Here is a 19,001-nt window from a genome sequence, read left to right as displayed (position 1 = left end):
AAAAAGATGATGAAGAAGAAAGATTGAAGACGGTAATCGAACAAATTATGATGAACAAGAAAACCGGCAGTTTCAATATTGAGTGAAGAAGTGCAACAGTCGTATAAACAGCAATATAATGAAAGCAGTTTCGTGGGTTTTATGTTCTAACATAACATTAATTAACATATATGGCGCGTTTTTGAAAATACAATTGCTGCGGGCATGGCAAAAACCGCAGCAATTATGTGAAGAATTAAGTTATTTGCTGCGGGTAGTCAAGAACCGAAGCAATTGAAGAACGTTTTTTGCTGCGGGCGTCAAACAAACCGCAGCAATTGAAGCTGCTCATATGTATTTGTTGCGGTCAAGGCCCAAAATCGCAGCATTTAAGTGTTTATTTTTTTTTCTAATTTTTTTTCCTACTTATTGCTGCGTATATATAAAAACCGCAGCAAATGATTAGCAGCAAATACGATTTTTTCCACTAGTGCTTAATCATTTTCATCAGATGAAAAACAAATCAAACACAATTCACCAATAAGCAAAATCGCAATATTGCATAGAGTATTTCTTTCATTTTCATAATTTTTTTAAATTGTACTTTAGTCATGACTTACGCCGCTATTATCCAGTCGTGTTAAGAAACTAACTTAATTAAAAGGTTAAATTTTTTGTTGAGTTGACTCTTTGATATGGTATCAAAGCCAGCGAGATAAGAAGTCATGAGTTCGAATCTCAATCATCCCTTATTTAAAGTGAAATATTAAGCGTCAAATATATTAGGAGAGCTTGTGTTTCATCTACACTTTAAGCCAAAAAGGCTCTCTTATGAGAGGGCGTGTTAGAATATACTACACATATTCTGAAGCCTCGACCATCAGCTTAAATTTTTATATTTTTTGTTTTGAGTTGGTTATTCGGTAAGTCACTTGCTTAAATACAATTTATAGCTACACTTAATTAAGTGCGACTAAATAAAGCCCACGTAGATTTAACTTTTGTTTATAGCGTGAAGTACTGATGTACTTTGCTTAAACCTAAAGTAGCTTTGTATTGGTGTATCTACCTGTACTGCAAGTCTGCTACGTTAGGGAAAACCCATGATTCACGTAAGCAAAACTTATGGCTATTTAACCGGATCGAATCTCTATTCTGGGTTTCGTGTTATTCAGCCTATCACATAGAAGTATCAATTAATAATTAATGTGCATTTTTATTTGTATAATCTTTCTATCCCTTTAAATTTTCTATTGAACACGACATTTTATTTTTTATCATAACATACCACTTTTAGCAAGTTTAAAAGGGATATTTAGTATATGGAGTATCTAGTATTGAAATTGCAGCTTAACTTAATTAGCTGTGGTGTGGAAAATTAAAATAAATATCTAATTAATCTTTTTTATGATGTGTTATTATGTGAAATTATTGTTTATAGTATGCATAATATGTGTTTAAAATTTTGTAAAGTTGGTATTATGATATGTTAAGTAGGTATTTATCCTTTTTAGTAAACACTAAGTCAAAAGTCAACACCTAGAATCATGGGCAAAGCTACATGGGGGGCTAGGGAGGCCCGACCCCTTTGTCGAAAATGTGATCCCTTGTAAATCTGGCTTTGGCCCCCTTACTAATATGATATACAGTTTAAAAAGAGTAAAAATATAACAAAAATTACATAGCTCAATGGTTGGACTAACACATTTGTAATCTAAGGTTAAGAGATCAAATCTTAATTTAAACTATTATTTTTATAGAAAACTAAATTTATATGATTCAAGTTCATTTCAATCTATATGATTTTAATATTTTTATAGCTTAACTAGTGTTTAATGGTTTGTGTGAGTCATTGTTGATTTCGGGTTAGGTGTTTTGGGTGGGTTTGAAATCGGATTTTGTGTTCATATTGTTTTTATATAATTGTAAATTATTTTCAAATTCGAGTCAAATTGAATTCGGTTACAATGTTGTGTAAATTTCGGGTCATCATGTCAGTTTTGAACAGCTTATATTATATATAACTTTTTAGTATATCAACAATTTGGCCCCCCTAATTTAAAATCTTGGCTTTGTCCCTGCCTATAATATGTGTTTATGATAGTCGTAGTTGGTGTTTATGATATGTTTATAATAGTTGTTTATTATATGTAAAAATATGTGTTTATAGTATATAAAGTGGGTGTTTATGGTAAGTCAAGTATGTATTCTTTTTCAGTATTTTCAGTTTTCTTTTTTGAAATTTTAATCAACCCAAATAGATAGTTTCTCAAAGAAATTGTCTTTTTTAATAATTTCCATCATCATCATATCAAGTGTATCCCGCTCATATGGACTATAAGCAGGGTCTATGGAGAGAATGAAGACGACAACCCATATTCATAAAAGAGAATGTGGCCAAAGAGTCTCCCCACTTAAATTTGATCCTCCGAAGAAGTACATCCTACATTATTTACTTGCCAGCATGCACCATAAGTTTGACTATAACAATAATTAACAAAAAAAAAATTATAGATAAAAAACTAAGCATATAAATAAAGGAAAAATAAGAACTAACTAAAAACAAGACAAAAAGCGATATATGAAAGGCAAGGAATAAAAACATCAACAAATTAGGGAAAAGTCTCAATAATTCAAGATATAAATAAGACGCCTCCAAATATCCTATCTTTAGTGCCTCTTAAAACTTAGTAATAAATACATCAAGAACCCATTGTAAAATTTATAAACTACATTTACTAGGTTTGTAAAAACTTTCGTAAAAAATTGGATGTGGAAAATGATGTATAATTGGGTTAAAAATTAAGAAGGGGTATCTACCTATCTATCTATACTAATCATATCATACATTGTAATAAAGTTGAAGCAAAATGACAAATATCGCGATAAGAGTGATTTTGACATTTGGATTAATTTGATTTGAGTAGGTTGCTGACTAAACAATTTAAATATAACATGTAATCTTACATTAAATAAGGAAATTCTATAATTGATTTGCAATGATTTTGTAATTGATAAATTAAAATCTTGAAATAACTGATACATTAAATAAGGAAATTGTATGATTGATTTGCAATAATTTTGTAATTGATGCATTAAAAATCAGCATTGGTTTTGTAATGTAATACTATTAATTTGCAATAATTGGTAAAAAAAAAATCAGCATATTGGATTTTTTGCAGACATGGTATTCAAAATTTATCTTGATTAGATTACATACATAGTTATTTGCTAATTAATAATTAAAAAACCATATGAATAAGATAACGATAATACGAAATTTCATCATTAATTAAAATTTAGATTCCTTATATTAATTTATACTAAAAAACGGGCATTGCACGGGTTTATATACTAGTATACTAAAAGAGAAACCAAAAAAGTATCTTATTTACACGTGTCAAGTTATGGTTGAAAATTTTCTACCTAAATGATTTGGCTATAATAGTCAATTACATTATTAAATTCAGTTAATAAAGTAAACTTCATATTTAGACATATACCATACAATAATAAATAAATCAATTAAATAAGTTAAAGGAATAAATTATTATAAAAATAATACTCATAAGAATATAAGAGGAAACGTATCAGCTAATAAGGTAAGGAAATTATAGAAAAATATTAAAGCTTGACATGCATATTAACTATTTTAATCTTTATATTATACTACCTCCTATTCAGCTGAATTGTCCCATTTTTTTTTGGCACTATTCACTTATCACTCTTAATTTGTATTTTACTCTTAATCTATAAGTTAAAACATAGTCATATGGGATCTTGTTTGATTTGTCTCAATACAAGGATTATTAATATCAACTTTTTATAATTTTTAATTAAGCATAATTTGAGATATTAAGAGTTAAAATGTTGCCTCGGCAAGTGTGAAAAGTCAAATGGGACAGTTCAGCTGAATAGGAGGGAGTACTATATTAGAGAATCTTTTCCTTTAACATTGTTTCTTTTACAACATAATTCCCATTGTGCGTTACAGATAATTTATTTCCCTCGGTACTATCCACGTAGGATAGGATGCAAAAAAATTTTACATTTTTTTTATGGATGAAACCGGTATCTAAGATGGCAATTTTATATTTTTTTATGAGCAAACCGCCATTTAAAGTGACGATTTAATTTAAACAAATTTGTAAAAAAAAATAAGCAAACCGCTACCTGAGATGGCGGTTTAATGTAAATACATTTAAAAAAAATAATGAGCTAATGGTTATTAAGATGGTTGTAGCCCTTGCAGGTTTTGTACTATTTGCAATTGGTCGCGGGTTCTATTCCCAAGGGAGACATTTATTTTCATTTGTGTTTCTTAAAGCCTTACCGCGTACATACTTAATGCTATTAAGAAATGAATTGTTAAGGTGTCATCTAGCACAGTTGGTCTTCAAGAATCTTTCGTATAAGAAAGTTGTGAGTTCTAATCCTTACAGCCCCTTTTTTCGTTTTTTTAACTAAAAACTAAAACGGCCATCTCAGATGACGGTTTGGTAATTTTTTTAAATGTTGAACCCAAAATAGACTGTCATCTAAGAAAGCAATTTTGTTATTTTATCAAACAGTTATCTCAAATGGCGGTTTTCTTTAAAAAAATAATCAGAAAAAGAAATCATCTGACATGGACAATAGAGTGGGAATTATTTTTCCTTACAAAGTAGAATGGAAATTTTGTTTGGATTTTGTAATATTAAAGGAATACACTCTATATTAGAATAGTCACACTAATAATATAAATATAGTGAATACTCAACAATGTAATAATATTGTCTTGAAATATAGAAGTATGATTATAATTGTTTAATAGAAATATAAATTTTTGATTGAAAATTTCATAGATATTTGCAAAAATTAAGCATTCTATATATATGAAATACGAGCTTAGTTACATCTATTCACCAAATAACCTATCCACTACTTATAGATATTAAGAATAGTAGAATTCAACAACCTAATAAAAATATATTTTATTTATCTATTTATTAATAGTGGGTAGTTAATCTAAGGTCAAGTGAGTTTATTACATAACAATTTAAATATTATCAATCATGATCACAAGATATTAACAATTAAAACCATATTAAATTATACAATAATCTAATATCAAAATTATAAAAATGATATATGGGGTTTTCTAAAAGAAACCAAAGAAGAAGAAAATTGCTATATTATTTACTGTAAAGATTATACCTACAGTATTTATCATAAAAGATTAAATTGTCATTACATTAATGCTATATTAAATGTACAAGATAATATAAAGTGATACTTTTGATTTCTCTCACATGTCAAATATTATCCGTGCTTGACACGAAATTCAAGCTAGTATATAAAAAATGACATTTTTTTTATGCTAGTCATTTTAAGTTTTTTTTTTATTTGGGCTTGGTCAAATATAAAAAATTAATTTATTCTTATGTGATGAGAATCAAACACATATTACAAGAATAAAGAAAAAGCCCACATGTCATAAGTACTTGTTGGCTAACCCATAATTCTCCATCAATATGATACTATAATATAGGTGTTCGTCCAATGTCCGAATTGTGCTAATTCGTTGGTTTGTATATGACGAATGATTTGCCTAATTGGGGTTGAAAAATAAAAAAATTTAAACATTAGTGTTCTTTAAAATTTAATTTCTAAAATGGTGTTCATATAATAAAATAGTTTACTAAGCTACATTATTTTTTTTTGATTTGGTGATTCCAAACCTACAAGAAGATAAAATTGTTTTGTCAAGCAAATATATACATTAAACAAATCAGAAAAATCCCACAAGTCTTACAGAATGAGTAAAATATCCAAAAAAAAAATTATACATACAACAAAAAATCTCAATCAACTCCAAAAGTCAAAATCAATAAAAATGTTTGTCAAAAATAGCGTATCCTTATGATCTGTTGTTAGCATCATCCTTGTAATCTATCATAGAAAATCAAGTGAGTTTCTTAATGTAAAAAATAATACATTGAATATGCAAATCCCTAATTTTACAATGACAGCCATTATATTTAAATAAAGAACAATCAAAAATAGAGATGAAAATCTGAAAATTACCTCCATTGCATCATGATTGTCAATTGTGGGAAGCCCTAAGCGATAGGTGTGGATGGTGATTGTCATCAGTCTCTTCAAGTCTCTCGTCGTCAGTCTTACAAATGTTTTGTAATACCATAGATTTAGCTTGAAAAAGGATTGATAGACTACTCATACCAACAAGGTGCATCTTCCTTTCTAGGGAGCCCATTTGCTAAGAACTCCACAGTTAAGAATGCTTGGTGGAGAGCAATCTTAGGATGGGTGACCTCCTGGGAATTTTTCCCGAGTGCGCACGAGTAACGCCAAAGTGCGCTGAAAAGACTTGTGTTGGTTTGTGAGGCTAGTCTATAGTCTCCAAGAGTAATCACCAGCGGTCTGAGGGGCCGAGGTGTTACATGTTTAGTTTAGGGATTGAGCAAATAAATAGGATTGTAGTTGGAATTTGAATTAATTTAACTTTATTTTAGTTTTGCTTGGGAAAGAGGTTTGAAGCTTCACAAACCACAATCAAATATATTTAATTAATTTTTTTTCTTAATGAATACTAGTTTGGGAAATAAATTTTGGTGAACTCCAAATTAAAATTTTTTTTATTTTCCAACACTACTTAGGCAAATCATTCGTATATGACTTACATTTCAAAGTATTGTACTCCTAACTTTTAATAACAGCTCACTGCTCATAGTATTACATAGCAAAAAATACAAATTATATCTAAATTTAATTTAAGTATATTGTAACATAAAAAAAAAATTTGGGCTCTAAAAAGTTTGAAGCCCTAAGCGATAGACCGTTTTATTTTTACTAATCAACGGTCATGCAAAAAATAAATATTATAATTTTTTATTTTTAAGAAAATATTTCTTATAAAAAATGGCCAATAATATACCTATTTTAAGTCCCGGCTAAAAATGATAAGTAAATGAAAATGATGTTGTAAAACTAAAAACGAGTCAAAATAGTTAAATTAAGGTTTCTATTGGGTTTGACCAAGATTTTTCTGTATTTCAAGTCTGGTTTCGAGCTGGATAGGGACTGGGGTACTTGCCACGGAGGGGGAGGGGAGGGGGAAGGGAGGGGCTGAATTGGAAAAATTGTCCAGGGGGAACTTGAGAGTTAGTTTGTTTTTTTATTTTTATTTTTTTCATTTCTTATTTTTTAAATATTTTTTCCTAGAAAAACTTGTAATTTCATTCCCGTCATTTTTTTCTTTTTATTCAATGACTAGCCTATAACTCTAGATTAAGTCAATTTTAAAGTAAATATATATTAAATATAGAAGTTTTAGAATCGAAATACTTAAAGTTGAAAGTTTTTTTCCAATGTTATCCTTTCTATTTTATTTCAATCAAGATAAACAATAATTACACAATAGATACTATGAGAGTTGAGTAAAAAATTATAAAAAATAATTAATGTGTAATTGTAATAACGTCATTAAATTTCATTGGGTGTATATATAAAGAAAATACATTGAAAATCAAAGTAATTAATTTCTATAAATTAGAGTGTAAATGTAATAATTTCCTTGAATTTTATTGGTTACTAAAATAGAATAATTCTAAATTAGAAGAATATTTTAAAATTTCCAAATGAAAGTTATAAGAAGAACAAAAGAAAATAGATGGAATACATGATAACGATATTATAAAAATCTCGTTGTATACATAAAATATTACTCAATATTAGAAAATAAAACGTGGCGTGCGACACTCCCGATCTCAATAGAAGTTTTGTCATTGCCGACCTACTAGGTAAGGGTAAGTAAGCCATATACTTCCTCTAGTTTTTAATACTTGCTACGCTTTTGTTTTTCACGCTATTCGATGTACGATTTTAATCTTTAATATCTTTAATTTCATATGATAAAAATTTTAAAAAGTTAATATTATGAAAATATACATTAAAACGAATCAAATAAGTTTCCACTTGACTACATATTACATTATATATGGAGAAATATATACCATACAAAATCAGTTGATGAACAGTAGTTTCAACAGAAACGGTAGCAACTATTAAAATTCGGAGGAAGTAGAAGTAAAGGAAGAAGAAAAGCCATAAGGATTCAACCCTAATAACTAATACCGTGCATCACAAGTAAACTCTTAATTACAATGTGTCACATAAATGGCACATGACTCTCAAGTATGTTCAATGCAAGATATATAACTAATCTAGTTAGGGATATAAGTAATCTAAAAGTAATCTAAAAGTAACTGATTAAATAATAATAATAATAATAATATTATTATTATTATTATTATTATTATTATTATTTGACATTTAGTTACGTGTATAAATTAATGTAGGGCATGAAGGTAAACCCTCACCCAATTCACAAAAAGAATTGGAAAAATGAGATCAATATTAAAGAAGTTTTTAACTTCAAAAATAATATTAAAGAAGATTTGGCTAATAATCATAGCAATAATCCAAAGATGGATTATTAGACTTCCAATCTTTTCATTAATTTTAAAAAAGAAACAAGAAGAAGTTTATAGACGTGCATTTGTAAACATGATTCTAAGAGAATCATCATTTAAAGATGACAATATGTTTCTGTGTAATTTTCGTAATGAAGAGCTGCCTAAGAGGCTCTTACGTGAGGCAATGCCGAAGCATGTGGCGGTAATCTTGGATGGGAGTCGACGATGGGCTAAGAAAAGAGGAATTTCTTCAATTCAAGGATATGAAGCTGGGCTTGGGACTTTATGTTTCTTTCTTGAATTGTGTCGTAGGTGGAAGATTCCTATTATCTCACTTTTTATGTTTTCTTCTGAAAATTGGGCACGACCAAAAGTGAGTTTTTAGCTCATTTTATATCAACCTGGATTTAATTATCATTATATAACAATAATAATAATGCCATACTCTACCTTGATTTCATCATTGGGTATATTTTTTTTCTATTAATTTGGTGTTTTTTTGGATTTATGTTTGTAGGATGAAGTGGATTATTTGATGTATGCTTTTGAAAAAGCTCTCAAGTATTATCTTGTATTCACTTCTCAAAGGTAAGTCATTCTTTTTGACTTTTAATTCAGCAACGTTTTTTTATCTTTGTTATTAGTGTAACTTGTATAATTGAGGGGACCAAATTAGCATGTGACTGAGAAATGAGATTATTTTCATTCAATAAACATATTTGAAATCAATTAGAAATTTCAGTTTAGAACAATAAAATTAATTTTTATCCTTAAAATTATCAAAATCATGAAAAGAACTAATGATACTAGACATAACAATCAACATTATTTAAGATTATTAAATTATTAATTTGATATAATATTTGGTTTAATATGAAAACCAATAATTATATAATCACTCTACTAATATAAGTACATAAACGAATGTCATAAACAGGTATGGAGCACGAGTTTCAGTGATAGGAGATAAATCAACATTACCAAATTCATTACAAGAAGCAATTATAAAAATAGAGCAAGATACAAAAGAAAACACTGAATTTCATATCATAATATCAATGAGTTATAGTGGACAAAATGATATCGTTCATGCTTGTCAAACCATTTCTAAGAAAGTTAAGGATGGTTTACTACAACCAGAAGCCATAACCAAATCTTTGTTTGAGCAACATCTACAAACTAACGTTACAGATGTTTCATCTCCTGATCTAATCATTCGAACAAGCGGCGAAATTCGACTTAGCAATTACTATTTATGGCAATCTGCTTATACAGAATTGTATTTTACTGATACACTTTGGCCTGATTTTGGAGAAGATGAATTTGTTAAGGCATTACGTTCTTTTCAACAAAGAGGGAGACGCTTTGGTAAAGTATAAGGCTAATAATTTGTCACTTGTAGGGTTTTGTTGGAATGAAACCCTAAGATATGTGTTGATTTTATATTTAAATACTACTTTATAATAATTTGTATTACTTTTGCTATTGTTTGATTTACTTGCCATCAAGCCTTATATATTCAAAAATATATTTGGTCTCCACTGCTTTTTGTCGACTATTATTGCATGTAATAATAGTGAAGTTGTGCACTTTCATTCCATGGCTTAGATTAAATATTCAATGTGTACTCAAATAAATAACTTGCAAGTGTTCCATCAGAAAATTTGATGAAAATGTTTTGTTAATGCACATATGTAGAAGAAAATCTCCTCCTAGTATACAGATTATTACAGACCCATCTAACCTTAAGCACTAGAATCAAGATTAGAAAGAACGAGAAAAATTGGCCAGATGAACACCTCTAATAGTAACAAATTGAAATAAACTTGATGAACACTTCGATTTTGTGATGTTGTAAAGAATGTACGATGCTAATCTTCATGGTAATGATACATCACCGATTTCTTTCCAGAAGTTTCCGTTACAAATTACACCGTCTCTGAAGGTGTAACGGATGATAAATGGTGAATGATGATAAAGATTTATAAACAGAAAGATCAGTTGGTGGACGGACAAACATCGCTAAAGTCACCACCAGCATGGATATTTTAACGGAAATCGAACGAAATTTCGTGACTGCAAACACCAAATATGCCTTAGGTTAAACCAAACAGATGCTTCGCTTGAATGGCTGCTCAATGTTGAAAAATCAATGGGCAAGTTAGTCTATTAGTTGAGTTCATCAGAGCCCTGATATAGACTCTAGATTATACTTTGCGGAAGGTGTCTGAGTAGCTTCTTCATCCTCTTTCAATCTTGGCTTTTCCATGGCCTCGAAAGATTGCAGATAAGTATAAGAAGCATTACGGTTTGGAGGAGGGCTCGGATTACTAATTCGACTTGCCAGAAAGCGACGTATTAAACCACGCAAAAATGGAGCCATCGTGTCTGGCTCATGCTCTAAATAATACATCAATCCACCCATACACGCACAAAATAAAGCCACCTGTTTGAAGCACAAAGATTTCTTGCAGGTTGTCAGAAACAAGCCATATAACATTGCTTATAATCAACAGTACAAGAAAAAGAACAGACTACGTCAATCAAAACCACCCATTTACAAATCATCATCTGGGGGATGCATATAGAAAGTGACATTCGACACATAGGCATACCGAAACAAAATCCAAGACTGTAAGACACAGTTTTTGGTTATAAGTCAAAAGTGAGACGGTGGTCTGGATAGCAGGAGTACTAAGATAAAATGTATGATATTTCAGGGTTAGAACCAATACTTCCAAAAAGAGGTGTAAAAGAAAGCAATAGGAATATTGTGGATCCCAAGTCGTAGCCAACATACACCATGTAGCATAGACCACATAGGAATAGATAGACACGAAATCAGAATGGAGGAATTGAGGTTGAAGTTTACCTCGGCATTCTTTATATGGGGCAGCAAATTTCGATTTATCAATATGTTCCATAAAGAATCTCCAGCACGGGGAAGAACATATAAAGCAAGTTCACTCCGCTTGCTTTTCTTTTCCAGCAATACAGAAAGAGCAGCAAGTCCACCCGAGATCCAATATACAAGCTTATGATCATGTAATGCCACTTTTCTGTGCAAACAAATGACACTCTGCAATCCCACAGAGGAAAACAAACTTGAGTGATGAGGATTCAAGATATATCTCTGAGGAGGTGATAGAAAAGGCTAACCTGAAATATCCCGACAAATGCTGATAAGAATGTTGTCGAACGAACAGCATCCTTCACAGCACGCCAACATGTTTGAGCTGGCGTATCCATGAACTACAACAACATGGCTCTTGCTTCAGGAAATGGTATTACAGCCAATTCTAATATGTTATAAGCTTAAAACCAAACGCTGATAACTCATCCAAGAAAAACATTTAAAACGCGCCTCTTGAGCGAAAGACACCCACATGTTAGAATTGTACATCAGTCATATTCATTTCAAAGTTAACACATTCTAATCAAGGGACACCTACATCTCCTTGACAATAGCAACCAAGCATCTCTAAACAAAACAAAGTAAGCAGCATAACATTGTTAAACTAATAACTGATTCTGCAATATTTAACTTGAGTTATATATACACAAGTATCAAAACATAGCACAGGAAAGGTATATTTATGTATAGCACAGGAAAGGTATATTTATGTATCTTTTCTCTGGATTAACAAGAATGGGAATAGAGCACTCACGATAGGGTTACCTTTTGTAGATGTAGAACCACGAAAGGTACAAAGGTCAATGAGAAGTAAAGAGGAAATGTTTTCCTGAAAGTAGCTGATGCAGCATTAACATTGTGAGTTAAACATGATTGGGTATTTGGATGAATAATGGAGCAGGGAATTATGGAAGGGAACTCTTCCAAGGGCACCACATTCTTCACCCCTCTACTAGACAAGTATACTGATAATGATGTCACATCCACTGGGCTGCCTCTACAACAGTCTCTGACAGCCTTGTATACAGGTGCTGCCACTGGCCCAGTTTTCTGAATGAATTCTTCATAAGATTTTGGTAAGCTCTCTGGACGCATTATGAAAGAATACATAACCTGAATACAGTATCTTAAGGTTAGATCCAGTAATGATTTTTGCAGCTTCTATGGCCAAACATTCCAGTAATAAGTACTTGATATATCATAATTTTACACACATAAAGACAATATTGAAAATAAATCAGCTAAAGCAATTATGGCATCATAAAAAAGTAAACTGACCCAGTTCACGCTAACAAGTATTCTTATAACATCAAATCTAACCTCTCCTCGGTGGATTTAGTGGCAAATGAAATAACCATAGAGGGATGTAGTGGGAACCAAATTCAATTTATTAGAGAATTGTCATAGAGCGGGCATAGAAGTTACATATACGAAAAATAATCTTATTTATAATAGTATGTTACATAAATTGAGTGGTTAATTTGCAACTGTTCATTTGCAAGAGTTGCTAGCCTCTAACAAGCAAGTACAACTGGGCTTTTACTTGGTTTGGAAGTAGAAATCCTAATTGTTGACTCCTTGGTATTCTTTTCAGATTACCAATAATACAAGCTTGTTACTGTTAAACACCGTCTTCTAAACATGCTTAGCTATGGTAGAATTCTCAGCTTATATAGCACTTGAATAAACTAAACAAAGTAAACAAACTCCCGGATTTTTCAGATATCTTCTTTTGTCCTGATTCTCCAAGTCTTCACTTGAACTAAGTTCCAGAAGAATACTAACTTAAATAATATGTAGCTCCCATCATGTCCCTTTTAAAACTGCCTAAAGCTCCATCATGTCCTCAAAATTTGAGGGAAGAATTACCAAGAATAATACAACCTTTTATTTATTTTCCTACAATAATACCAACTTTAATTAACCATAAATAATACTCCCTCCGTTCTTTTAAGTTCTTCCACCTTACTATAACGGGTAATTTCATAAGTTCTTCCACTTTAGAATACTTTCTATTTTTAGAAAGTTTTTATCCCACTTTTACCCCTTAAAACCCCCCTTTTCTTTTAATATACCCCTTTTCTTTTATTTATAATTATTTTCTCTCTCATACTTTCAATACAATCATTACTTCACACTACTATTTAATTAAAATAATACCCACTACAACCAAAGATTCTCTTTTTCTTAATATGTGTGAAAAACCCAAAGTGGAAGAACTTAAAAGAACGGAGGGAGTACCAACTTAGAGGGTATTTCCCGAGGATATCCCTAACATGTTAAAAATCAAACTATAGGAAATTATATGACAAAAACAATTGGTAAATTAGTTAATAAACTAGAGTTGGTATTATTCTAGGACAAAACCCCCTTAAGGTGGTATCATTCATGGTTAATTAAAAGTTGGTATTATTGTTGGGAAATTGATGAAAGGTTATAATATTCACGGTAATTTTTCCAAATTTGAGAAAGTTACTTTGTTTAATTTTTCTAGAGGGAGTGAACTTACAGCTTGAAATAAGCAACATCAAGTAACGTGGATGTATACCATTGTTAGCAATGGAAATTATCCCTTTTGCAGTAATCTATTCAGGTTAAGATTTTATCCCTAAAACCTCACCTACATTTTATCAGTTACTGAGGCCTACTCAATTCACAACAAATACTAAACAAAGGGTATTTCCACAGAAATGAAGAGCAGGCAGCAAAATTTACAGAACTACTTCAAGGAAGGAGAGGAACCAAGCAATTTGCAGAGAAAACTGATAAATTAACAATTAAAAAGGGAAACACTGAAACACTAAAGCAGGTCAACCTTAATTACCTGAGCAGATGACAAAGCAAAAAGTAAAGAATCCCCGTGTTGCCAGTGACTTCCCCAAAAGTGAAATTTGTTCTTGCCTTTAGCAGAATTATAAGCACACTAGCAGAAAAAGAAAGAAAAAAAGGTCACGTGACACGGAAGGTTCTTATTGTTGTCAAATGTAATCAGTCTAAGAACAGGTACATAATTGAACCCTTTTATCACATTTTGTGGAAAACAGAAATCATACTTTACAAATTGAAGGTAAATGGAGTTCGTGATATGGGCAAGGAATTGTTAAAGAGGGATAAGGTAGAGTGACAATACGAAGAGCGTGAGAGAGGAACTATTACCCTTGTCATCCGGGAAATACATACCATATCCCCTCCTCAAAGGAAACTATCAACCCCCAAAGTGAGATAAATCCCTATCCCTCCATTTTCATAACATCACCAATTCTTGCCTTTACTTTCGTTGTAAGCATTTCTACTCTTTATTTTTCTTTTGCAACTTTCTATCTTCCCCCCACCAACAACACCCACAAAAAAAATGCATTACATCCTATCTAAGAACGCCTTATTTACTATACAAGAAAGCCATTTGTTGATCAAGGTACCTGAGATAGCCTAGCCAAAAGATACAACGCTAGAGTGCGTCTTCGATTGGTATCATCTAATGCTAAGATTGACAAGCCTGCAACAGAGCCTGCTAAGATTCTGCTTCATCATCAGCTTTAAAAAAGTTAACTATGTATAATACATGAGTTCATTACAAACGAAGCTAGCAAAACAGTGAAACATGGACAGCTCAAATGAGAAGCTAAACCACAACAAAATAATTAGTATTGCACACTTACACATTGACAGGAGTCTCCCTTCTCCTCAATTTCCGAAGTAAACATCTTAGGGCATGATAAGAGCCAGTAAATCCACCAAACAACAACCCAACACGACAAGCTTCCTCTCTAACAATCAGATCCTTCTCTGAGACAAGTTGCTGAACAAAATAGTAAACCAACAAAGACATTATAATTTATATGTACAGCATATAAGCAGCCACCACCACAAGCACCAGTTGATGAATCCCCTATGTAACAGTGAATTGAAGAAGAATACATGTCTTTACCCAGGCAACTAAAAAATACCGATGACCTTGATACCTAGTTCATTAAAATCTAAAGAATAAAACTTTTCAGCCCCCATGCGACATATATCAAAGAAGAAACTTCAGACACAAGTTTTACAACGAATTATGGGTAAGAGCAGACTAGTGAGGTTGCAGTAAGACAAGCCCTTCTTTACGGCTTACATTTGAATGAATTTAATTACGATAAATCATAGCCACATGATTCTCTATTTCTCCTGGTGAATCGAACAAAACAAATTTTGGTCGGTTTTGGGCTATTTTTTTGTCGTTTTGAGCGAATAGCGAGTTCAAAAGGCAAATTAGCTATTGAATTACATTACACTGCTATAAATCATTAGAATGATAGCGACAGTACCATTGCACCCTGAGGCGAAGCCAAGGTATTATATTTGGGGGACCAAATAGTCGATACACAAGAAAAAATAATAGTTGAATAACGGATACACTAGAAAAAAAAACTATAGTCAAATGCTAATACACAAGCAAAAAATTATAGTCAAAAGGTTGATACACTAACACTGTAGCTACGTAAAAACAAGTTTAAAAATCTAAGTTTTTTAATGAAAATTTTATTATTTGAGAAATTGGGAGGCTATAATGAAGCTAAGGGTTATAATTTAAGAAATTTTAAAAATTTGAGTTTTTTAATGGAAAATACTATGAAGGAAAATCAAACCAACGTTCATATACTAAAATTATTGATTTAAATTTATTGTGGAATTGTATTTCTTATTGGGTATGCTAGTCTTACTCTTTGAAGTTGGTGAACAAACCCCAATAATTAAGTTTTGTGCTCAATGCTCATTTAGTCTATAAGTGAGTATATAATTACATTTTGTGTACTTTATCTCCTCCTATCTACTCGCATTGCTAGTTGTGATTTGTTTGAACAGATTAAATTCTAATACATACGAGTCTCTTCTCTCAATTGAAGGCCAAACTTGTGAGTTACATATACTAAAGCTATTTTCAATTACTTAAGTTTATTGTTATTTTTTTCTACCATAATGAAACCTAATATCATCGCAGTGCTTTAGTTTCGGAAAATAACGGAATATAACAAAATGCCTCTTAACTAATTCATGCTTTTCACTAACGGTAGGGTGCATTGGCTTATCTAAGCAATAAGGATAATATTTAAAAAGCAATTTCCTTGGTCAAGTTCTTCTATCGGTCCCAAGTCTTTGGGAAGAAGTTTGTTTCCAAATAGATCCCAATTCAACTTTGAAAGTGACTAATCCCAAAGTGGTCAACAAAAGGTGAATCAGTAGTCAAAACACTAGAAAGTTTAAAGCAGTCAAGTGAAAACTCTCGTTTACAATAGCTGAGGTACAATTTTGTAGCTCCTTAGGAGATGTTGACATCAAACATTAAAACAATTTGATTCACGGTAAATCATTCACCCTTCACATGAGTCTTGTTTAAGCCATGTCATTCAATCAAAAGACATTGATTGTATATATTGACAAACTATCTCGAAGTATTATTGGTAATGAAGATAAAAAGGTAACCAATGGGCTAGTTCATGATTTCATCATTGGCATAAAATTGGAGTACAAACTAAGAGTCTCTTCCTATACCTTTGTAAAATATTAAATGACAATTGAAGCCCATACTTGACAGTTATGTAGCACAGGTGCTTTGGGGCATTTCATTTCATAATGTACTAAACCCACTCTTGCAATTTTCAGGTTAGATATCTCCATCCTTATACGGCTATACCATACCATTTTTTCCAATACCTGAATTGACTAAATTATTGATTCTCATACATGCTTCAAACCCTAAACTACAAGCAGAACCAAAATTGATAACTCCAACACCTAGCTGAAACCTCACATTTTCGTAAAGAGTGCAATACTAAAGTTCAAGCACATTTCACACCCTGATCATTTTACAAGTTCTTAAAAAGACTTAAATCATTATTTGTACATCACTAGTTATGATCATCACTGTGGCTAATCCTTTGGAACGAGTCATAACTCTAACAATACTCTCCGCACCAATACCAATCTAAGCCTCAATCAATATAACAAATATTGCAAACAAAATACAGCATTCCGTAATCACTTTACAGCAACTTCTGAAGTAAACCAACAATTGCAAACCACAATTACTGATGATTTCAAAACCAAAACACCAACAAATTCCAAAAATTCAAAGACATACCTTGAGATCAAGAAGAGAGGAGAAAGAACGACCACGAGCAAGCTTGAAAGCGCGTAATAGGATGCCAACACCAACACGAACGCCATAAGAAAGTAAGAAGCTTTGACAGAGATTACCAATAGCGTGAGCAACACAAGACTCCTCAGGATGGTCGCACGGAGGGTGGTGAGGTCCAGGAGCTGCGGCAGCGCAACTCAACTGACGACGATGGAGCTCTTCAATGGCTTCCTTCAGACGCTCCTCCGCCTCACGAAGGCGGTGTTCGGCGGCGCCATCTGAAACATCGGATAGAGAAGATGGTTTGGAATTGAGTGGATGCATTGTGGAGTGGTGATTTGGAGAATCAGGGGCTTTCAGCATCTGATGAATGATGATGATGGGTTCTGGATTTTGGGGCAGGATTGAACAACGGCTTTTCGACACCCCTTGCACGGGAAGACGGGCCAATCTTTACTTGCACGGCATGCCCGTATGTTTAATATTCTCATCCCTTCTAAAATACTCACCACCTTTGACGTTTTAGATAATTTAATGTATTATTTTAATTTTTAATATTTTTAATTATATATATATATATATGTATAATAAAAAAATTTTGAAATTATGATGTTAATAATCTCTTAGACACAAATAAAATAAAATTTTATATAACTATATTTTAACTTATACATTAAAAATTAATCAAAAATAAATAATAATAAATAAATAGTACAATAAATTTAATATTACACGTAATTTGGAATGAAGAAACTATACTTCATTAGTATCGAACCTTGAACTTATACTTACTCCAATTTAAAGCTAATGAGCAAGAAGGTATGTCTATAAATTAAGCGGGACCACTATAAATAGGTTTTTAAATTTATAAATTAAGGAGACACAATTAAAAGATATTCACATATATAAATTAAGGAGAGAACACAATGAAAAGGTGTATATACTTCTTCGGTTCCACTATATTTGCTACAATGACTATTTAGGCAATATAATGCGTTATTTTAATCATTTATATATTGAATTATACATGTCAAAAAATTATAAAAAGTTAATATTATAAAAGTATGCGATTAGACGATTCAAACAACACTTGACTATATTTTTTCTTACACATTAGCCGCAATATATAAAATAAGTTTGAGATATGAATAGTATCAATAATAGAAATGTAACAAGCATTTCAGAACGGAGAAAATATGTCAAAAATCATCGCATTTTCTTTCGACCTATCATATAGGGCTATAATACACAAAAAGTATACTAGTTTTTAAAAATTTGCTACATTTAAAATTTTCCTTTTTTCAAAAAAAAAACTTGTTTCAAATTATCTAAAATAAATAGTTTTTGACAAGAAATTACTTATAATAAGTTTTTATTAACTTAATTTTAAATTTTTAAATTTTTTTTTTTGAAAACTAAATGTTATATATTCTTAACTATTGAGTATATTTTTTTGAATTTTTAATTTACCTTATTTAGATAAATGTTGATTCTAACATATAAAGTTGTATTAAAT

The 19,001-nt window shown here is 31.2% G+C and overlaps 2 protein-coding genes across 2 annotated transcripts; one reads left to right on the top strand and one right to left on the bottom strand.

Moving 5' to 3' along the window:
• Nucleotides 1-8,364: 8,364 nt before the first annotated feature.
• On the top strand, nt 8,365-10,119 carry LOC130804730 (cis-prenyltransferase 4, chloroplastic-like). Its single transcript, XM_057669284.1, has 3 exons — nt 8,365-8,829; nt 8,974-9,044; nt 9,394-10,119. Exons 1-3 carry the CDS (start codon nt 8,386-8,388, stop codon nt 9,833-9,835), a joined length of 957 nt encoding a protein of 318 aa, XP_057525267.1. The 5' UTR covers nt 8,365-8,385; the 3' UTR covers nt 9,836-10,119.
• LOC130804729 (uncharacterized) lies at nt 10,061-17,974 on the bottom strand. Its single transcript, XM_057669283.1, has 8 exons — nt 17,489-17,974; nt 15,030-15,169; nt 14,790-14,889; nt 14,195-14,293; nt 12,136-12,483; nt 11,616-11,708; nt 11,329-11,535; nt 10,061-10,902 (listed from the first exon to the last, which is right to left on the bottom strand). Exons 1-8 carry the CDS (start codon nt 17,846-17,848, stop codon nt 10,639-10,641), a joined length of 1,611 nt encoding a protein of 536 aa, XP_057525266.1. The 5' UTR covers nt 17,849-17,974; the 3' UTR covers nt 10,061-10,638.
• Nucleotides 17,975-19,001: the final 1,027 nt, after the last annotated feature.

Source organism: Amaranthus tricolor, chromosome 17 (assembly GCF_026212465.1).
Source record: "Amaranthus tricolor cultivar Red isolate AtriRed21 chromosome 17, ASM2621246v1, whole genome shotgun sequence".
Lineage (NCBI taxonomy): Eukaryota > Viridiplantae > Streptophyta > Magnoliopsida > Caryophyllales > Amaranthaceae > Amaranthus > Amaranthus tricolor.
Note: the sequence above shows the minus strand (reverse complement) of the source record. Positions and strands in the feature narration are given on the sequence as shown.

Excerpts from the sequence above, each read along its gene's own strand:
- LOC130804729 (XM_057669283.1), bottom strand. The coding sequence starts at position 17,848 with ATGCTGAAAGCCCCTGATTCTCCAAATCACCACTCCACAATGCATCCA. Across the intron at positions 14,294-14,789 it reads TTTTGGCTAGGCTATCTCAG|TGTGCTTATAATTCTGCTAA; the intron begins GTACCTTGATCA and ends TTTTTCTGCTAG. Across the intron at positions 11,709-12,135 it reads TGGTTCTACATCTACAAAAG|TTCATGGATACGCCAGCTCA; the intron begins GTAACCCTATCG and ends ATGTTGTTGTAG.
- LOC130804730 (XM_057669284.1), top strand. The coding sequence starts at position 8,386 with ATGAGATCAATATTAAAGAAGTTTTTAACTTCAAAAATAATATTAAAG. Across the intron at positions 8,830-8,973 it reads AAAATTGGGCACGACCAAAA|GATGAAGTGGATTATTTGAT; the intron begins GTGAGTTTTTAG and ends TTATGTTTGTAG. Across the intron at positions 9,045-9,393 it reads CTTGTATTCACTTCTCAAAG|GTATGGAGCACGAGTTTCAG; the intron begins GTAAGTCATTCT and ends TGTCATAAACAG.